At 41.0% G+C, this 20,080-nt stretch overlaps 1 protein-coding gene across 4 annotated transcripts in view; it reads left to right on the top strand.

Moving 5' to 3' along the window:
* Positions 1-20,080, top strand: part of Nup98 (nucleoporin 98 and 96 precursor) — a 127,629-nt gene that overhangs the window by 72,600 nt on the left and 34,949 nt on the right. For all 4 annotated transcript variants that reach the window (XM_070035134.1, XM_070035133.1, XM_070035131.1 and 1 more), the window contains exons 17-21: positions 1,078-1,191; positions 2,944-3,082; positions 7,138-7,315; positions 9,792-9,956; positions 19,534-19,716. In XM_070035134.1, the coding sequence (XP_069891235.1) occupies positions 1,078-1,191; positions 2,944-3,082; positions 7,138-7,315; positions 9,792-9,956; positions 19,534-19,716 (779 nt within the window). The remainder of the gene's footprint in view (positions 1-1,077; positions 1,192-2,943; positions 3,083-7,137; positions 7,316-9,791; positions 9,957-19,533; positions 19,717-20,080) is intronic.

The raw sequence follows: 20,080 nt of genomic DNA, 5'->3' as shown, positions 1-20,080 counted from the left end.
GTATCCTGTGTATAAGATAAAAGAAAAAATGGAGGGGCTGGAAAGGTGGCTCAGTGGTAGAGCCCTTGCCTTGCATGCCCTGAGGCCCTGGGTTTGATTCCTCAGCGCACCATATAAGCAAAAAGAAAAAAGCCGGAAAGTGGCACTGTGGCTCAAGTGGAAGAAGGCTAGCCTTGAGCTGAAGAGCTGAGGGACAGCGCACAGGCCCAGAGTTCAGGACCCATGACCGGACCCCCCCAAAAAAAAAGAAAAAATAAAAATGGATAGTGCAAGGCTTTATCACCGTATGTTCAAAGAAGTGCCTTTCATACTATAGAATGTTAGTGGATATCTCTCTTACTTTTGGCTGGTACTGGGGCTTAAACTCAGGGCTGAGGCTTGTTCCCTAGCCTCTTCACTCAAAGCTGGCACTCTTATCACTTGAGCCACATCAAGTGATGGTTAATTGTAGATAAGAATCTCATGGACTTTGCTGTCCTATGGGTTACAGGCATGAACCACTGGTGCCCAGGCAATGAGTGACTTTGGAAAAGAAGATTCTGTGGTAAATTAAGTAAAATTAAATAGACATCATTATCTTTTTAGAGTCCTAATAATCATTGTTAGTATGTTACTCAGATGTATTTGTTCATGAAGCCTTTTTGAAAAATATATTTGTCTTGTTACTGCTCCATAAACTAGTTTGGAAAACATTCTTTATTGCTATCTATTTTTCTTTTATATGATAATATGCTGAATATTTCTGGTAATATAAAAAAATTGGTAGGGCTGGGAAGGTGGCTCAGTGGTAGAGTGCTTGCCTTGCATGCATGAGGCCCTGGGTTCGATTCCTCAGTATCACATAAGCAGAAAAAGCCGGAAGTGGCACTGTGGCTGAAGTGGTAGAGCACGAGCCTTGAACTGAAGAGCTCAGAGACAGGGCCCAGGCCCAGAGTTCAGGCCCCACAACCGACAAAAAAATAAAAAAATAAATTGGTAGGAAACTTTTTGAGTAAAAATAATAAATTATTGAGAAGTGCTGCACCCAAGAATAATTACAGTTAATATACTTTTTTTTTTTTTTTTTTTTTTGGTTAGGCATTGTTCTCACTAAGATTGGTTACTATACTATTCCATCTATGGATGACCTTGCTAAAATTACCAATGAAAAAGGAGAATGCATCGTCTCTGACTTCACTATTGGTCGTAAAGGTGAGTGTAAATTTAGGAGTTAATATATAAACTAGACATTTACATCTTTCTTTTCTGATTTTAAGAGACTCTTGATAGATGAATCTGTATCATTTAGGTTCTCCTGAGCCATGACTAGTAGAAACTTCTATTGAAAGTAATAAAATAAGAAAGACTTAAATTGTGTAACTTTGGAGAGATGCTTAGGCATACCTGTTTGTGGCTGGGAATTATTATTTGGCACATTGTAATTTTTCTCAATTTACTGGAAATATACTAAATGAGAATTAACTGATAGGGTGTTGGTACTTAGGTATAGTTTTGTATTGAATTATTACTTAAAATTGTACATATAACTGCTTATATTTCCTAGGAGAGAAATTTTACCTCACCATATATTAAAAAAGAACCTAGAGGCCTGGGAAGGTGGCTCAGTAGTAGAGCGCTTGCCTTGCATGCCTGAGGCCCTGGGTTTGATTCCTCAGCACCACATAAGCAAAAAGAAAAAAGCTAGAAGTGGCACTGTAGCTCAAGCGGTAGAGTGCTAGCCTTGAGCTGAAGAGCTGAGGGACAGCACCCAGGCCCAGAGTTCAGGCCCCACAACCGGACCCAAAAATAAAAAACAACAACAAAAAAGAACCTAGATGTGTTTTTATGGCAAACAGAGTATAAAAATTTGTTCTGTGGCTACATTATATATACTTGTGAAGAAATTGAAGAGTATTTTGGTCGTGTGCTAGTGGCTCACCTGTAATCTTAGCTACTCAGGAGGCTGAGATCTGAGGATTGCGATTCAAAGTCAGCCAAGGCAAGAAGATCCCTGAGACATTTATCTTCAATTAACCACCAGAAAACCAGAAGTGGCACTGTGGTGGCTCAAGTGGTAGAGTACTAGTTTTGTGGGTTGTTTTGTTTTGTTGTCGGTCATGGGGCTTGAACTCTGGGCCTGGGTGCTGTCCCTCGGCTCTTCAGCTCAAGCCTAGAGAGTGCTAGTTTTGAGCTGAAAAGCCCAGGGACAGCTCCAGGCCCAGAGTTCAAGCCCTACAACTGACCCCCCCCCCAAAAAAAAAAACCCAAAAAAGGCTATTTTATATTAAAATTTATCCTATTTATTAATTTATTTCACTCCAGTTCTTTTTTCTTTTTCTTTTTTTTTTTTTCTCTTTTTTTGCCAGTACAGGTCTTGAGCTTGGGGCCTGGGCTCTGTCCCTGAGGCTCTCTGTGCTCAAGGGTAATACTCTACCACTTGAGCCATGTCACCACTTCGGGTTTTTTTTTTTTTTTTTTCTTTATTTTGGTCTGTCCTAGGTCTTGAACTCTGGGCCTGGGCGCTGTTCCTCAGCTCTTCACCTCAAGGCTAGTGCTCTACCACTTGAGCCACAGCGCCACTTCCGGTTTTCTGAGTGGTTTATTGGAGATAAGAGTTTGCTGCCCAGGCTGGCTTTGAAATGTGATCCTCAGATGTCAGCCTCCTGAGTAGCTAGGATTACAGGCGTGAGCCACCTATGCCCAGCTGCTTCTGGTTTTTTCTGTTTATGTGGTACTGAGAAATGGAACCCAGGGCTTCATGCATGCTAGGCAGGCACTCTACCACTGAGCCACATTCCCAGCCCTCCATTTGTTCTTATATTATCAAGAATTCATAGGTGATTTAAAATACTATTGTTTAAAGCTGCTTATTTTTCCTGATGGCTTAATCATTGTACAGATAAAGTAAGAATTTGCTTCCTGAATATTAGGAGTTTTTAACTATTTGTTCTGACTTATATATAGGTTATGGCTCAATCTATTTCGAAGGAGATGTGAATTTAACAAATCTAAATTTGGATGACATTGTGCATATCCGGAGGAAAGAAGTTATTGTCTACTTAGATGATACCGAAAAACCACCTGTGGGTGAAGGGCTGAATAGGTATAAATTTATTTACATCTAAAAAATTACCAATTAAATCACAATTTTTTTCACTGTAAACATAAATGTGTTTATATATATGTATACACACACACGCACATATATATACTTCTTCAACTTTTGTAAATTACTATAAAGTATATCAGTTGCTCTACTTTTATTTGAAAGCATAGCTGAAAACAAAACAATATACTATAACATTTCCAATATTAACAGATCCAACTTGAGGTTTCAGAAATTATTTTGTTTCTTTTCCTTGTTTCCACTGTGGCCATACTTAATGTCTATTTCTTGTAGGCAGATGAAACATCCATAGTTAGGATGTTTATGTTTGTGAGTTGAAAGATTTAATGTTATTAGATGCTAGTATAATTGTCTTTGATATCTATATGGAGACCCCGCCCCCATGAATATCAGTTTTTTGATGTTCACATTCGTTACATAAAATACATAAAAAAGCATGATATTTCCATATAAATTATGCATGCCTCCATGTTTTAGATCATCTAGAAAATGTTCTGTAGTTTTTCCATTTTTTAGAGAATATTTACAAGAAAAATATTCTAATATACAATTGCCATTGGTTTTTCCCTGTGAATATTTTTGATCTGTGCTTAATTGAATTCATGGATGCAGACCCCTACTACAGAGCACCAACTATGTTTCCAAAGTAATTGAGAGCGGGGCTGGGAAGGTGGCTCAGTGGCAGAGTGCTTGCCTTGCATGCCTGAGGCCCTGGGTTTGATTCTCAGCACCACATAAGCTGAGAAAGCTGGAGATGGCACTCTAGCTCAAATAGTAGAGAGCTTGCCTTGAGCTGAAGAGCTGAGGGACAGTACCAGGCCCAGAGTTCAGGTCCCAGGACTGGCCAAAAAATAAAAGAGAGCAGGATTATAAAGCTTTTGCATATTCCCATTCATGAAAGCACGGTTCATAATAGTCAAGAATTGAAAAAGACCCCAAATGTTCATTAGCCAGTGTGTGAATAAAATAAAAATGTGGTAAATGCAAGTATACCCTAGAAAGGATACATACCCTTGAAAAGAATGGAAGTTAGAATCAGGAAGATACCAAGCTTGAGGTCAGGCTGAGCAACATATTAAGACCTTGTTTAGCATGGTAATAGGAATTTTTTTTTTTTTTGATCGGTCATGGGGCTTGAACTCTGGGCCGGGACACAGTCCCTCACCTCTTCACCTCAAGGCGAGTGCTCTTATTGCTTGAGCCACTTGGGTTTTCTGGTGGTTTATTGGAAACAAGAATTTCACAGACTTTCTTGCCCAGGCTAGCTTTGAACTGCGATCCCCAGATTTCAGCCTCCTGAGTAGCTAGGATTACAGGTCTGAGACCAGAGCCTTAACTTAAAAGGAAATTCGTACATGTATGCTTCTATTCATCTCTTTGGTGATAAGAGTCTTATGGACTTTCCTGCTCAAGTTGGCTTTGAACTACTGTTCTCAGATCTCAGCCTTCTTCGTCTTTTTTTTTTTTTTTTTGCCGGTCATGGGGCCTGAACTCTGGGTCTGGGCACTGTCCCTCAGCTCTTCAGCTCAAGGCTAGCGCTCTACCACTGGAGCCACAGCACCACTTCCGGCTTTTTCTGTTTATGTGGTGCTGAGGAATCGAACCCAGGGCCTCATGCTTGCAAGGCATGCACTCTACCGCTGAGCTACCTCCCCAGCCCCTCTCAGCCTTCTTAAGTCACTAGGATTACAGGAGTGAGCCACCAGCACCCAGCACTCCGTTTACACAATATGTAGACGAAGTGAGTTACAAAGGAAAGGAGGTTTATTTTCTCTTAAGGTTCTGGGAGGTCTAAGTCCCGAGACTGGGCAGCACATTGATCATAGCCTTCTTTCTGGCAGAGCCCCAAGTCAATGCAAGAAAGCATATGGCAAGGGCCAGGGAGCACAAGTATGTATCTGGTCTCTCCCTCTACCCTATTGACCTTATTTAATCCTAATCATTTTCCAAAGGCTATACTTTTTTTTTTTTTTTCTGTGGATCATGGGACCTGAACTCTGGGCCTGGGTGCTGTCCCTCAGCTCTTCAGCTCAAGGCAGGCACTCTAGTACTTGAGCTACAGCACCACCTCCAGCTTTTTCAGTGTATGTGGTGCTGAGGAACTAACTTTACCCACTACTAATATCTCAAAGTAGGGATTAAATTTTACAAAAGCACAGAAAATGGTTGTATACTCAAACTATGTCCAAATAAGAACAAATGGGCAGTAAAATTCAAACTACCATAGTTATATCCTTAAGGAAAGGAATATAACAATGTGGATATATACCTTAAATGTCCAGTTAGAGTTGGGTAAGATAATAAATTTCATGTCAGGTCTTTTTGTCTTTTTTTTTCTTTTGTCTTTTTGAAAAGAAACAGCCAAGGCACTCTTGGCTCATGCCTTTAATCCTAGCTACTCAGAAGACTTGAGCTCTGAGGATCACAGTTCAAAGCCAGCCTGGGCAGGAAAGTACATGACACTCCAATTAACCACCAGAAAACCAGAAATGGAGCTGTGGCTCAGGTAGTAGAGCTTTGAGCAAAAGAGTTCAGGAAGAGTGTTCAGGCCCTGAGTTCAACCCCAATGACCTACAAAAACAAAAACAAGTCACGCCAGGTGCTGATGGCTTTGCTACTTAGGAGGCTTAAATATGAGGATTGCAGTTCAATGCCAATCTAGGCAGGAAAGTCTGTGAGACTTTTTTGTTGTTGTTATTGGTCATGGGGCTTGAACTCTGGGCCTGAGCGCTGTCCCTCAGCTTTTCAGCTCAAGGTGAGCATTCTACCAGTTGAGCTACAACACCAGTTCTGGTTTTCTGGTGGTTTATTGGAACAAGAGTTTCACAGATTTTCCTGACTGGGCTGGCTTTGAACTGCGATTCTCAAATCTCAGCCTCCTGAGTAACTAGGATTACAGGTGTGAGCCACCACCGGCACCTGGGTCTGTGAGACTTATCTCCAGTTAACCAGTAAAAAGCTGAAAGTGGAGGTGTGAATAAAGTGGTAGATTGTTAGCCTTGAGCGAAAAAAGCTGAAGGACAGTGACCACGCCCTGAGATCAAGCCCCAGGATTTGCACTCCCATCCCCCATCCCTACCCCTCCAAAAAAAAAAAATAATAAAAAAGCCATCCAATGGGCTGGGAAGGTGGCTCAGTAGTAGAGTGCTTGCTTTGCATGCAAGAGGCCCTGGGTTCGATTCCTCAGCACCATATAAGCAAAAAGAAAAAAGCCGGAAGTGGTGCTGTGGCTCAAGTGGTAGAGCGCTAGCCTTGAGCTGAAGAGCTGAGGGACAGCACCCAGGCCCAGAGTTCAGGCCTCACTACTGGACCCAAAAAAAAAAAAAAAAGCCATCCACTGCTGGGGCTGGTGGCTCACACCTGTAATCCTAGCTACTCAGGAAGCTCAGATGTGAGGATCACTGTTCAAAGCCAGCCTAGGCTAGATAGTCCATGATATTTTTTAACTCAGAAAAATCCAGAAGTGGTGCTGTTACTTAGGTAGAAGAGTGCTAGCCTTGAGCACAAAGAAGCTCAAGGACAGCACCCAGACCTGGAGTTCAAGCCCTGGGACTGGCCAAAAAAAAGTCATCCACATAGTCATGTCATTGTCCCTCTCCTAGGTACAAGACATACAAAATGATAGAAACTTGAACTTTGTATTGATAGAGATGACACATCATAGCTATTGTAATTATCTTCATGATCATTATTTAATGGCCCATACTTGTGTTCTTACTACTTTATTCTACAAGTATTTATTATTAATAAACTATAGTTACTGTTTTTTGTTTTGTAAAGCTAAGGGCCAAGTAAGCAAGTACTATACTATAACTTAAGTAATAGTATAAACATAGTTTGAAATGATGCACTCTGAGTTGATGTGGGAGTGACTTATTTTTAAGCTCAGCTACCGTCAAGGCAAGACTTAAGTTTATGAAACAGCTGTAGGATAATTGTACATAATAAAGCAGCTTTTTTACTTCATGTAAATGTTGGCTTCTTATTCATAAATATGAAGTATTTAAATTTTACTTTGCTACACTTTACAGAAAGGCTGAAGTTACATTGGATGGAGTTTGGCCAACAGATAAAACATCACGTTGTTTAATAAAGAGTCCAGATAGACTTGCTGACATCAACTATGAGGGAAGATTGGAAGCAGTTTCAAGGAAACAGGGAGCCCAATTCAAGGAGTACCGGCCTGAAACTGGTTCTTGGGTGTTTAAGGTATGTCCTGATAGGCCTTTTTTTTTTTTTTTTTGGTCAGTTGTGGGACTTGAACTCTGGGCCTGGGCACTGTGCCTGAGCTCTTCAGCTCAAGGCTAGCATTCTATCTCTTGAGCCACAACACCACTTCCGGTTTCTTGATGGTTTATTGGAGATAAGAGTCTCACTGATTTTCCTGCCTGGGCTGGCTTTGAATTGCAATCCTCAGATCTTAGCTTCCTAAGTAGCTAGGATTACAGGCGTGAGCCACCAGCGCCCTGCTCCAATATGACTTTTATGATCTATAGATTGAGTCACATTTTGTTTGTAATTCATCGTGCAGAATTCTTTTGTCTCTTAATAAATGAGATCTTCCTAAACCATTTTTACTTTAAAACACTTGGAAATGAAGAAATTGACTTCATTTTATCTTTTTCTTTCTTTTTTTTTTTTTATGCTGGTCATGGGGCCTGAACTCAGGGCCTGGGGGCTGTCCCTCAGCTCTTCAGCTCAAGGTAGCACCCTACCCCTTGAGCCACAGCTCCACTTCTGGCTTTTTCTGCTTATGTGGTGCTGAGGAATTGAATCCAGGGCTTCATGCATGCAAGGCAAGCACTCTACCACTAAGCTACCTTCCCAGCCCCATTTTATCCTTTTATCCAGAAGTTTCTTCCTCTTTTATGCTGTTTTTTTTTTTTTTTTTTTTGCCAGTCCTGGGGTACTTTTTTACTCAAGGCTAGCACTCTACTGCTTGAACCAGAGCACCACTTACAGCTTTTTCTGTTTACGTGGTACTGAGGAATCAAAGCCCACGCTTCATGCATTTGAGGCAAGCACTATACCACTAAGCTACATTCCCTGTCCCTGATTGTATAATTTTGACTAGATAAAGGCCCTATGTAGATAGCATTTGGGTGACATGTGTAACATTTTCCTGTATTAGTCATTACATTTACAATGACATGTGTCATGTGTCTGTGTCCTGGGTCTTGAACTCAGGGCCTGGGTTCTATCCCTGAGCATCCTGCTTAAGGATACCACTTGAGTCAGAGCTCCAATTCTGGCTTTTTTCGTAGTTGAGTAGAGGTAAGAAAGAGTCTCACAAACTTTCCTGCCTGGGATGGCTTCAAACTTTGATCCTCAGACCCTGAGAAGATAAGATTACAGGTATGGGGCTGGGAAGTTGGCTCAGTGGTAGAGGGCTGCTTGCCTTGCATGCCTGAGGCCCTGGGTTTGATTCCTCAGCACCACATAAGCAAAAAGAAAAAAGCCGGAAGTGGTGCTGCGGCTCAAGTGGTAGAGCACTAGCCTTGAGCTGAAGAGCTGAGGGACAGCACCCAGGCCCAGAGTTCAGGCCCCATGACCGGACCCAAAAAAAAAAACAAAACAAAAAAACAAAGATTACAGGTATGAGCCACCAGCGCCTAGCAAAAGTGACATTTTTGTGTACATTATTTAATCTATATTCATTATAAGTGCTACTACTGTATACACTAAACATCACCTGAATCTTAGAAGTAGTGCTATACTAGGTGTGACATTTCATTTTTATATTTGGCTTTTTTAAAAATAGAATTTTATGGGGCTGGGAAGGTGGCTTAGTGGTACAGCGCTTGCCTTGCATGCCTGAGGCCCTGGGTTCAATTCCTCAGCACCCATAAGCAAAAAGAAAAAAGCTAGAAGTGGCGCTGTGGCTCAAGTGGTAGAGCGCTAGCCTTGAGCTGAAGAGCTGAGGAAGAGCACCCAGGCCCAGAGTTCAGGCCCCACAACCAGACCCCCCCTCCAAAAAACTAGAATTTTATTATTGTTGAGGTGTTATACAGACGGATTACCACTTAATAAGTCAGGTAATGAGCATATGCCTTTTTTGCACAGTATCATTTCTTCCTTTACTTTGTCCCAGTTTTCCCTCCCATCTTTGCCCACAAGTTACATAGTTTGTTTTCCACATACTGGATACTAATAACATGATTGCATTTCTTCACCCTCCCTCCTTTTCTTTGCCCCCATCAAAAATAAAAACCCAAAAGCAAAAACAAACACCACCAACAACAACATTAGCAAGAACAGAAAAAAAGTGTTTCTATCTCCTGGATTTGTTTTGATAAATAATATTTTAAATGTTTGACTTTTTTTCTTGTTAAAATAATGCCACAAGATTGCAAGAACAGATAAAATGAAAGTTCTATATGAAGCACAGTTAAGCCTGGCACGGGTAGCTGGCACTGTAATCCTAGTTACTAAGGAGGCTGAGATCTGAGGATAGAGGTTTGAAGCCATCCTGGGCAGGAAACTCCGAGACTCTCATCTCCAATAAACTGCTCAAAAAAGCTGAAAGTGGCACTGTGGTTCAAGTAGTAGAGTGCTCACCTTGAGCAAAAAGAAGCTCAGGGACAGTGCCCAGGCCCAGAGTTTGAGCCCCAGGACTAGCAAAATAAATAAATAAAAATAAAATAATAAAACACGTAAAATTGACTTTAGTTCTTTTCTTCTTTAGGTCTCCCATTTTTCCAAATATGGCCTTCAGGATTCTGATGAAGAGGAGGAAGAACACCCATCCAAAACTAGTTCAAAGAAGTTGAAGACTGCCCCTTTGCCTCCTGCAGGCCAGACTACCCCTTTCCAGATGGCTCTTAATGGCAAACCTGCATCTCCACCTCAGGTAGAGAAAGGACATGAATTTGAATGGAATTCGTGATACAGAATTTCAGAGCAAGCCATTCAGCTATCAGAAAGCTGTTTTATGACCCCAGGAACTTGGACCAGTACAAATAGATTGGCATTCATATTGACACAAGTACAAGGGAAGGGAAGGCATGAGGGCATCTGATTTTTACTTGAGAAAATTAAAGACTTCTCTTGCTGATTGGATTATTCTTCTATTATTAGGCACTTCCCTCTGTCATTTAGACTTGTAATTCTGGTCAGTGTTGAAGTTAAGATGGCAGTTCACTTGTGTGGGTTGATGCAGGGTAAATCATACTTCTATTTACCACCTGATGTGCAATTTAATCATGTTTTTTTCCTCCATGCCATGGTTTTTTGAAGCTAAATTAGTTTTTAGCAATGGTTTTTAACTCTGCTTTTTGAAGTTGCTTGCTTATAATTTAGGAAAACTCTTGATACCTTTATTTTAATCTTAATGAAAAGTGACAATTTTAGAATGCAAATGTATTATTTAGTTTTGGGAGAGTAGCGACTACATTTTGTATTGCAATTATTTGTATTATGTGCTTTTTCAGTATTGTTTTGCTAATATGAACCTTTATCCTTATAAGAAAAGGTTAATAATTAAATATTAGGTAATTCTTTTTGAATGTCAACTCACGGTATAATTTTTTATAATTTGGGTGTTGTTTATTCAATCAAGCTATAGAAACTTTTTTTCTTGATGCCATACTCTCAGAGTTCTTGATCAGAGACATCTTTGTTATTTGTTTTTGTTTTTGTTTTTGTTTTTTTTTTTTTTGGTTGGTCATGGGGCTTGAACTCTGGGCTTGGGCACTGTCCCTGAGCTCTTCAGTTCAAGGCAGAGTGCTCTACCACTTTATCCACAGTGCCACTTCTGGTTTTCTAGTGTTTTATTGGAGATAAGAGTCTCACGGACTTTCCTGCTGAGGCTGGCTTTCAACCACAATCCTCAGTCTCCTGAGTAGCTAGGATTACAGGCATGGGCCACCGGCGCCAGGCTAAGAGACATCTTTGTAAAGCATGCTCTACCTCTTAACTGCTAAATGCAGGACCTTTGGAATTTTCCATACTGTAATTGTTACGGCTGCTGAAATGTGTGACTTTTTTTTTAATGATTTATTAAGTAATTTCTTGACAGGCATGTTTGAAGGACTGTTGTGTTATATTTGCACACATGGGGATGGTAGACATGATAAAAGTGAGAAAATCAAACTGTTAACTTGTAGGTTTATAATCTGTATAGAATTTGGAATAACCCTAGGAAAATGTCTACTTAAGAAATACAGTAAACTAGTATAATTTTTAATTTATCCATGTTTGTTTTGTATAACTCATAAGCCTTAAATAATCTTCCTTTGGTAGCTTTTTTAAAACCTTACATCACACACACACACAAACACACACACATACATTCTCTCTCTCACACACATCCACACACACCCATCTCTATATATTTCTGAAAGAGCCTATTTCTTGCTTATAAAAGTAATATGAGGCTGGGCACCAGCCACCTGTAATCCTAGCTATTCATGAGGCTGAGATCTGAGGAGTGCACTTCAAAGCCAGCTTGAACAGGAGAGTCCATGATACTCTGATATCCGGTTAACTACCAAAAAGCTGGAAGTGGAGCCTGTGGCTCAAGTGGTAGAGTGCTAGACTTGAGGGGGGAAAAGTCCAGGACATTGCCTGACCCCAGGACACACAGGTACTTGAACACAAATACACACATAAGTAATGTGTCCTGTGCTGGTGGCTCAAGCCTATAATCTTGACTATTCAGGAGGCTGATTCCTGAGGATTGAGGTTCAAAGCCAGACAAGGCAAAAAAGTCCTAGAGACTTGTCTTCAGTTAATCACCAAAAGGCTGGAATTGGAGCTGTAGCTCAAGTTGGTAGTATGCCACCCTTGAGCAGCTAATCACGATCAGCACCGAGTCCTTGTGTGTGCTGAACCAGCATATACACACACACACAGACACACACACACACACACACACACACACACACACAGACACACACACACACACACACACACACACACACACACACACACACTTCCTTTACAGTAAAGACCTGGTATTTAGTTTTTAATTATATAATTTTCGACTCTAGAGAAATCCCTCTTTTATACAGTCCAGTGACATATGTGAAGTGGAAGAGAAATGCTACTTGTTAATAAGAATTAAGACCCAACATTTTATTTAAGACTGGGGAAAATACCTGAGCCTTCCGAATGTACTGACTCCTTATTTGGAAAGAGATTGTTATCACATTATTACCTTGCCCCTAGGAGATATTGATTCCTGCTATGGCATTTTTTTTCCTCCTGTGTATAATAATTTCAGACTCTTAACAGAAAAATGTATGAAGAGGACGCAAGGTTGTTTCTTAGCTGTTTAGGAAAGTTTGCATTTTTCTTTAATAGTCACATTTTATTTCCCTGCCTTTAATACAGTACTCTCAGTTTCATCTTTCCAGTTGCCTTTCCAAAAGCCTTGCATTTGCTCCTAAAAGAACAGGTTTGTCTAAGCAACCAGAAAACATGAGGGTAACTTAATTTTCATCTGATCTTCTTTCTTATACTTAGAGAGATGGACCTTAGTCACAGAATAATTTTGCTTTGTTTTGTGATTAGAGCATAGCTTTAAACTCCTAGTCTTGGCATTCAATTTCTACCTGGCAGTTAACAGTATCTGAGTGAGACTGACATTAATCCCTTAGATCTACCATGACATTGATTCTATAGATTTAACATGCACTGAGGCATTTCTTTGAAAATGACTTTTTTTGAGTAGAAAAATAAGTTTTTCAAATCATTTTAAGATGCAAAACCTCTCCTTTCTCTTTCTATATATAATGTATATATCATATATTTGTAGTCATTTTACATTTAATTAGTATTGTTTGTGTTGGTTATCTTCTTCCAACATATAGTAGTAGTTGTTGTTAAAGACAGGATTTTTCTGTGTAGCCCAGGTTGGCCTTTAAACTATTGATCCTCCTGCTTCAGCCTCCGAAATGCTGGGATTGCAGGCATGGCTCATGTTGCCTAGTAGCTTAAGCAATCTCAATCTCCCTCCCTTCCTCCCTCCCTCCCTCCCTCTCTCCCCCTCTCCCTCTCCCTCTCCCTCCTCCTCCTCCTCCCCTTTCTCTCCCCTACCTTCCCCTTCCTCTCTTCTCCTCTCTTCTCCTCTCTTCTCCTCTCTTCTCTCCTCTCCTCTCCTCTTCTCTCTTCTCTTCTCTTCTTTTCTTTGCTTTTTTGTCAGTCGTGGGGCCTGAACTCTGGGCTCTTCAGCTCAAGGCTAGTGCTCCACCACTTGAGCCAGAGCACCACTTCCAGCTTTTTCTGCTTATGTGGTGCTGAGAAACTGAACCCAGGGCCTCATGCATGCAAGGCAAGCACTCTACCACTGAGCCACCTTCCCAGCCCTCCTCCTTTCTTTTAAATTCAGTTTACTTCCTGAAACTAACTTTTATATCCTAAGTCTACTGTGGTTTCTCTGAAAATATGTAGAGAAGTTTTAGCAGTAGTTTGTAGTCAGATATACTTTAATCAAATTCATACACTTAGGGCTTTCAGGAACCAGCTAAGTCATCATGTAATTATCTTCCACCTTGTTCCTTTCAGGGGTGGGGAAGCTTTTTTCTGCCAAGGGCCATTTGGATATTTGTAATCATCAGTAGGCCATACAAAATTATCAATACAAGCAGATGGCCATGAGTAGCAAACAAAAAGCCTACATGTCTATCTTGTCATGTACCACATGATTTTATTGGCCTGTTGAGCTAGATATTTAACAAGATCATAGCTTATAGCTCTGCTTGCGGATGGACAAATAAAACCTTGAGCATTTTTCATGAGTATATGCCGAGTTCCTGTGGTTTCTGAATATTTAAATTCTCCCAATTTGGGCTGGGAAGGTGGCTCATGAGTGCTTACCTTCCATGCATGAAGCCCTGGGTTCGATTCCTCAGCACCACATAAGCAAAAAAAGCCGCAAGTAGTGCTGTGGCTCAAGAGGCAGAGTGCTAGTCTTGAGCTGTAAAGCTGAGGGACAGCGCCCAGGCCCAGAGTTCAGGCCTGACCAAATAAATAAGTAAATAAATCTTCCCAACTTGCCTAAACTTGTAGGTAAGAAATTCTTTGCTTTTAATGTTACTCTTTTGTTGAATAATGTAGTAAGTTGGTGCCATTCTCCCTCCTTCCTCTTTTATCCATCTGCATTGTTGCTTTTTTGTTGTTGTTTTTTAATTTTGTGTCAGTACTAGGGCTTGAACTCATGGCTTGGGCACTATCCTTGAGCTTTTTCACTCAACACTGGCCCTTTACCACTTGAGCCACAGCTCCACTTCTGGTATTTTGGTGGTTAATTGCCAATAAGAATCTCACACAAACTTCCCTGCCTCCACTTGGCTTAAAGATAGCAGTACCCAGAATAATAAGGGTTACAAGTGTGAACCACCAGCACCTGGCCCTGGATTTTTAAGTGCTCTACCACTTGAGCCACAGCGCCACTTCTGGTTTTCTCGTGGTTTATTGGAGATAAGAGTCGCACGGACTTTCCTGCACAGGCTGGCTTTGAACCACAGTCCTCAGACCTCAGCCCCTTGAGTAGCTAGGATTACAGCCGTAAGCCACTGGTGCCTGCTTTACTTTTGGCTTTTAAGTGGTTAGTTGGAGTTGAATCTCAGGGACTTTTCTGCACAGGCTGGATGTGAAACATGATCCTCAGATTTCAGGCTCCTGTGTAGCTAGAATTATAAATTGCTTTTTCTGTTGGGTGCCAGATACTGCATTAGGGAGAAAAATAAAGCAGAGTTTCAGTAAATGTTGAGCTTAACTGAATGAAGTGCTTGGTTGTTAGAGAAAACAATCAACTATAATCCCTGTTTTTAAGCATTGACATTCTGGTCTATCAGACACATAAGAAATCATAAGTTTTGTTGACAGATGATATGCAGTAAGTATAAACACAGTATTATAGGACCAAGCAGAATCAGATATCCTGGCAGATTAGCAGAGAATGGGGAATACCAGGACTTTTCTTTCTTTTTTGTTTTGTCCAGTCCTGGGGCTTGGACTCAGGGCCTGGGCACTGTCCTTGAGCTTCCTTTGCTCCAGGCTAGCACTCTACCACTTGAGCCACAGCCCCACTTCCAGCTTTTTCAGTGTATGTGGTACTGAAGAATCAAACCCAGAGGTTCAGGCATGCTGGGCAAATACTCTACCACTGAGCCACATTCCTGGCCCACTTTTCTTTCTTTCTTTTTTTCTTTTTTTTTTTGGTTGGTCGTGGGGCCTGAACTGTGGGTCAGGGTACTGTCCCTCTGCTCTTCAGCTCAAGGCTAGCACTCTACCACTGAGAGCTTCTACCAGCAAGTGTATGGTTTGTTAGAGAAGATAAATTTAAAACTCAACTGAAAAAGGAATGTCCACAAGCTGTGGAAGCATGGAAAAGACCATTCTTCATTACTAATCCTTTTTTCTTTTTTCTTTTTTTTTTTTTGGGTCCGGTTGTGGGGCCTGAACTCTGGGCCTGGGCGCTGTCACTCAGCTCTTCAGCTCAAGGCTAGCGCTCTACCACTTGAGCCACAGTGCCACTTCCGGCTTTATTCTTTTTTGTTATGTGGTGCTGAGGAATCGAACCCAGGGCCTCAGGCATGCGAGGCAAGCGCTCTACCACTGAGCCACCTTCCCAGCCCAAGAATCCTTTTTTCTTTTCTGTCCTTTTCTTGACCTCCTCCAGTAAGAATCACAATTAGCCTGCTTTTTTTTTTTTTTTGTCGGTTGTGGGGCCTGAACTCTGAGCCTGGGTGCTACCCCCTCAGCTCTTCAGCTCAAGGCAAGCCCTCTACCACTAGAGCCACAGCACCACTTCCGGCTTTTTTTCTTTTTGCTTATGTGGTGCTGAGGAATCAAACCCAGGGCCTCATACATGCAAGGCAAGTACTCTACCACTGAGCCACCTTCCCAGCGTCCGTCCTTCCTTCCTTCCTTCCTTCCTTCCTTCCTTCCTTTCTTTCTTTCTTTTCTTTCTTTCTTGCTTGCTTGCTTGCTTGCTTGCTTGCTTGCTTGCTTGCTTGCTTGCTTCCTTCCTTTCTCCCTTCCTCGCTCCCTCCCTCCTCCCTCTCTCTTTCTCTTTCTTTCCTTCTTTCTTTCTTTCTCCCTCCAGTCCTGGGGCTTGAACTCAAGGCCTTGGGCACTGTCCCTGAGCTGCTTTTGCTCAAGGTTTGCACTGTACCATTTGAGCCACAGTGCCACTTCCACCTTTTTCTGTTTATGTAGTGCTGAGGAATGGAACCTAGGGTTTCATGCATGCTAGGCAAACACTCTACCAGTAAGTCACATTTTCAGGCCCAAAAAGCACTTTTTTATTTCATCTTTTTTGTTGTTGTTGTTCTTGGTGGTGGTTGTGAGGCTTGAACTTAGGGCCAGGATATTGTCTCTTAAAAGTAAGTCCTGAATTTTAGTGTTAGAGGCATATATACCACCCTGGGTCCCACTTTAGCACCCAAAAGAGAAGGTACATTGTTTAGTTAAAATGCACATATTAGGAAATTTTAATCTACACCCACCTTCCTATCCCTAGCCCCTACACTAGAGATGGAACCCAGGGCCTTGCACATGCCAGGAAAGTGCTTTCCCATTGAACTATGCCTCTTAAGCTCTCAGCTTTGCCTTTAGACCACAGTCAAATTTTAATAAGAGTAGTTCCTAGGTAAGGTGTGTGTGTGTGTGTGTGTGTGTGTGTGTGTGTGTGTGTGTGTGTGTGTGTGTGTGTGTGTGTGTGTGTGTGTGTGTGTGTGTGTGTGTGTGTGTGTGTGTGTGTGTGTGTGTGTGTGTGTGTGTGTGTGTGTGTGTGTGTGTGTGTGGTTTTTTTTTGGGGGGGGTCTGGTCATGGGGCCTGAACTCTGGGCTAGGTAAGGGGTGTGTGTGTGTGTGTGTGTGTGTGGTTTTTTTTTGGGGGGGGGGTCTGGTCATGGGGCCTGAACTCTGGGCCTGGACACTGTCCCTCAGCTCAAGGCTAGCGCTCTACCACTTGAACCATAGCACCACTTCCAGCTTTTTTTTTTCTGATTATATGGTGCTGAGGAATCGAACCCAAGGCTTCATGCATGCAAGGCAAGCTCTCTACCACTGAGCCACCTTCCCAGCCCAAGGTGTATATCTTTAATGAGTATCCTAACCCTTCACTTTTTCTGCAGTTGGTGCTGGAAACTCATTCTTCATCCTTTTCAGTAAGGATATTTGTTAAAGAAATACAAGATAGTAGTAGCTAATGTCCAATTTACTTTTTTTGTCCAAAGAAATCATGGAAAGTGCCAAGAGCTCTGGTAGCTTATACCTGTAATCCTAGGCTGAGATGTTTGAAGCCAGCCTAGGCAGGAAAGTTCTTAAGAAAAATCTGAAAGTAGTGCTGTGGCTCAAGTAGTAAAGTGCTAGCTTTGAGCAAAAGGAGGTCAGAGATAGTGCCCAGGGCCATAGTTCAAGACCTAGGGTGGGCAAAAACCAAAAAAAAAAGAAAAAAAATTAAAAACTACCTGAATTAACTATGCATTGATGGCTAATCCCTGAAATCCTAGCTTCTCATGAGGCTGAGATCTAAGGATCATGGTTCAAAGCCAGCCCAGGCAGTAAAGTCTGTAAGACTATTTTCATAATCATCAAAAAGCTGGAAGTGAAGCTGTGACTCAAGTGATAGACTGCTCTCCTAAGCTGTATGACAACAACGAGAAACCTCAGGACAGAGAGAGAGACACACACATACACACACACACACTCACTCACTCACACTCTAAACTTTATTTACAATGTATATACAATAGCATCTGTTTGAGGTTTAGCATATAATTGCTCACTCTTGAAAAATCAAGAAATTGTTGAAGGATAATCTGTAGGTTATATCATAATCTATAAAAATAAGTTTGTTATTAAAAATAATATGTTTAGATCATAGATTTTGGCTTGAAAATGTCTAATTAATTGGCTCAGTCACTTAATGTGTTATCAGGTTATATGTGTTAAGACAGTTTGTACTTTAACCAGTTATTTTATAGTATTTTGCAGTGTACTTCAGCTTTATGAACATTTACTTTTTGTAAACCATAAATTGCCATGGTTATTTCTGTTATTTTTTGTTAGTCTTGGTGCTTGAACTCAAGGGCTAGGCACCTCTGAGCTTCTTTTGCTCAAGGCTAGCACTCTACCACTTGAGCCACAATGCCACTTCTGCCTTTTATTGTTCGGCCTTTTATTGTTTATGTGATACTGTTTATGTGGTAGTTAGGGCTTCATGCATGCTGGACAAGCACTCTACCACTAAGCTACATTCCAAGCCCTCTTGGTTATATCTTTAAAAACTGCTTAATAGCCAGGCACTGGTGGCTCATGCCTATAATCCTTGCTACTCAGGAGGCTGAGAACTGAGGATCACAGTTCAAAGCCAGTTTAAGTAGGAAAGTCCATGAGACTCTTAGAATTAAACAGCAGAAAACCAGAAGTGGTATTGTGGCTCAAAGTGGTAGAGTGCTATCCTTGAGCAAAAATGCTCAGGGTCAGTGCCCAGGCCCCAAGTTCAAGCCTCACAAACAACAACAACAACAACAAAAACTGCTTAATAAATACAATTCTTGACTTTTTAAAATATATATTATCCCCAGATTAAAATTGTTACTTAGTATTTTGTTTATATTTGAGGGAAATTAGAGTAGATGTTTCTTATATCTTACATAGTATTGTACAGATCGAGCCAAAGTTAAATTTGCAGATTCAAAACTGAACTAGAAACTTATTTCTAATTCTTTTCTTTTTAAAAATTTTAATGTAAAAGTGATGAACAGGGGGTTATAGTTAGGTAAGTATGTCATGACCTAATTATTTTCTTTAAAAAAAAAAAAAAGAAGCCAGTTACCAGTAGTTTAAACCTGTAATCCTAGTTTCTCAGTTGGCTGAGAGCTGAAGATCACAATTCAAAGCCAAACCTGGGCAGGAAAGCGTGTGAGACTCCAGTTAACCACCAGAAAACTGCAAGTGGAGCTGTGGCTCAAAGTGATAGAGGAGTACTAACCTTGAGCACAAGAGCTCAGGGATAACACCCAGGTCCTGAGTTCAGCATCCAGGACTGGCCAAAATAGACAAATAAATAAAAAAGGCAAAGTTTCCTAACATTTTGATATTAGTATATTTTGTTGTTTTTTTTAATGGTTTCTGGCTATAGTATCAAGAAAATCAGAAAACCGCAGTTGCTAGCTAAATCAGGTAGGGAATAATCATTTCCTCTGAAAACCACTATTTGCTTCAGTATGGGTATTGGTTTAGACCCCAGACCATAATATTAGGAAAGGAAGATTTCACAAATCCTTAATTGTAGATCCAAGTATTACTAGATTTAGGGAGAAGGGTAATGTTAGGTTGTCTGATATATCTACTACTACATGATAGAACTAAAAAATTCTAATGGTGCTCTGTCTTCTGAATATAGCCAATCTGAGCTAGAAACTATTTGATGAAATTTAATACTGTTTCCCTAATCTGTCTACTGTCTACAGACTCAGAGCCCAGAGGTGGAACAGTTAGGGAGGGTTGTGGAGCTGGACAGTGACATGATAGATATTACCCAGGAGCCAGTTTTGGATTCCGTGTTAGAAGAAGGCATGCCTGAGGATCAAGAACCTGTGTCTGCTTCAACACATATTGCATCTTCACTGGGAATTAATCCACATGTCTTACAGGTAAAGTTTAACCCCTTTCGTATGGCAGAAAGGCAAACTAATACTTTCTCTTATAAGAGATAAGTTCCTCTTCCTGATAAGTTGCTTAAAGCCATTGAGTGTTCAATCAAAAATAAATAAATATAGGTAGATACTGAGTAGATAGATAGATAGATAGATAGATAGACAGATAGAAAGAAATGAGCTGGGTGCCAGTGGCTCACGCCTGTCATCCTAGCTACTCAGGAGGCTGAGATCTGAGGATTGCAGTTCAAAGCCAGCCCAGGCAGGAGAGTCCATGAGACTCTTATCTCCAATTAACTACCAGGAAACCAGAAGTGGCCCTGTATATCACACTGTAAAACATGTTTGCCTTGAGCTGAAG

Source organism: Dipodomys merriami, unplaced genomic scaffold, assembly GCF_024711535.1.
Source record: "Dipodomys merriami isolate MVZ:Mamm:240054 unplaced genomic scaffold, mDipMer1.0.p SCAF_25, whole genome shotgun sequence".
Classification (NCBI taxonomy): domain Eukaryota; kingdom Metazoa; phylum Chordata; class Mammalia; order Rodentia; family Heteromyidae; genus Dipodomys; species Dipodomys merriami.
This window is presented reverse-complemented; position numbering and strand designations above follow the sequence as displayed.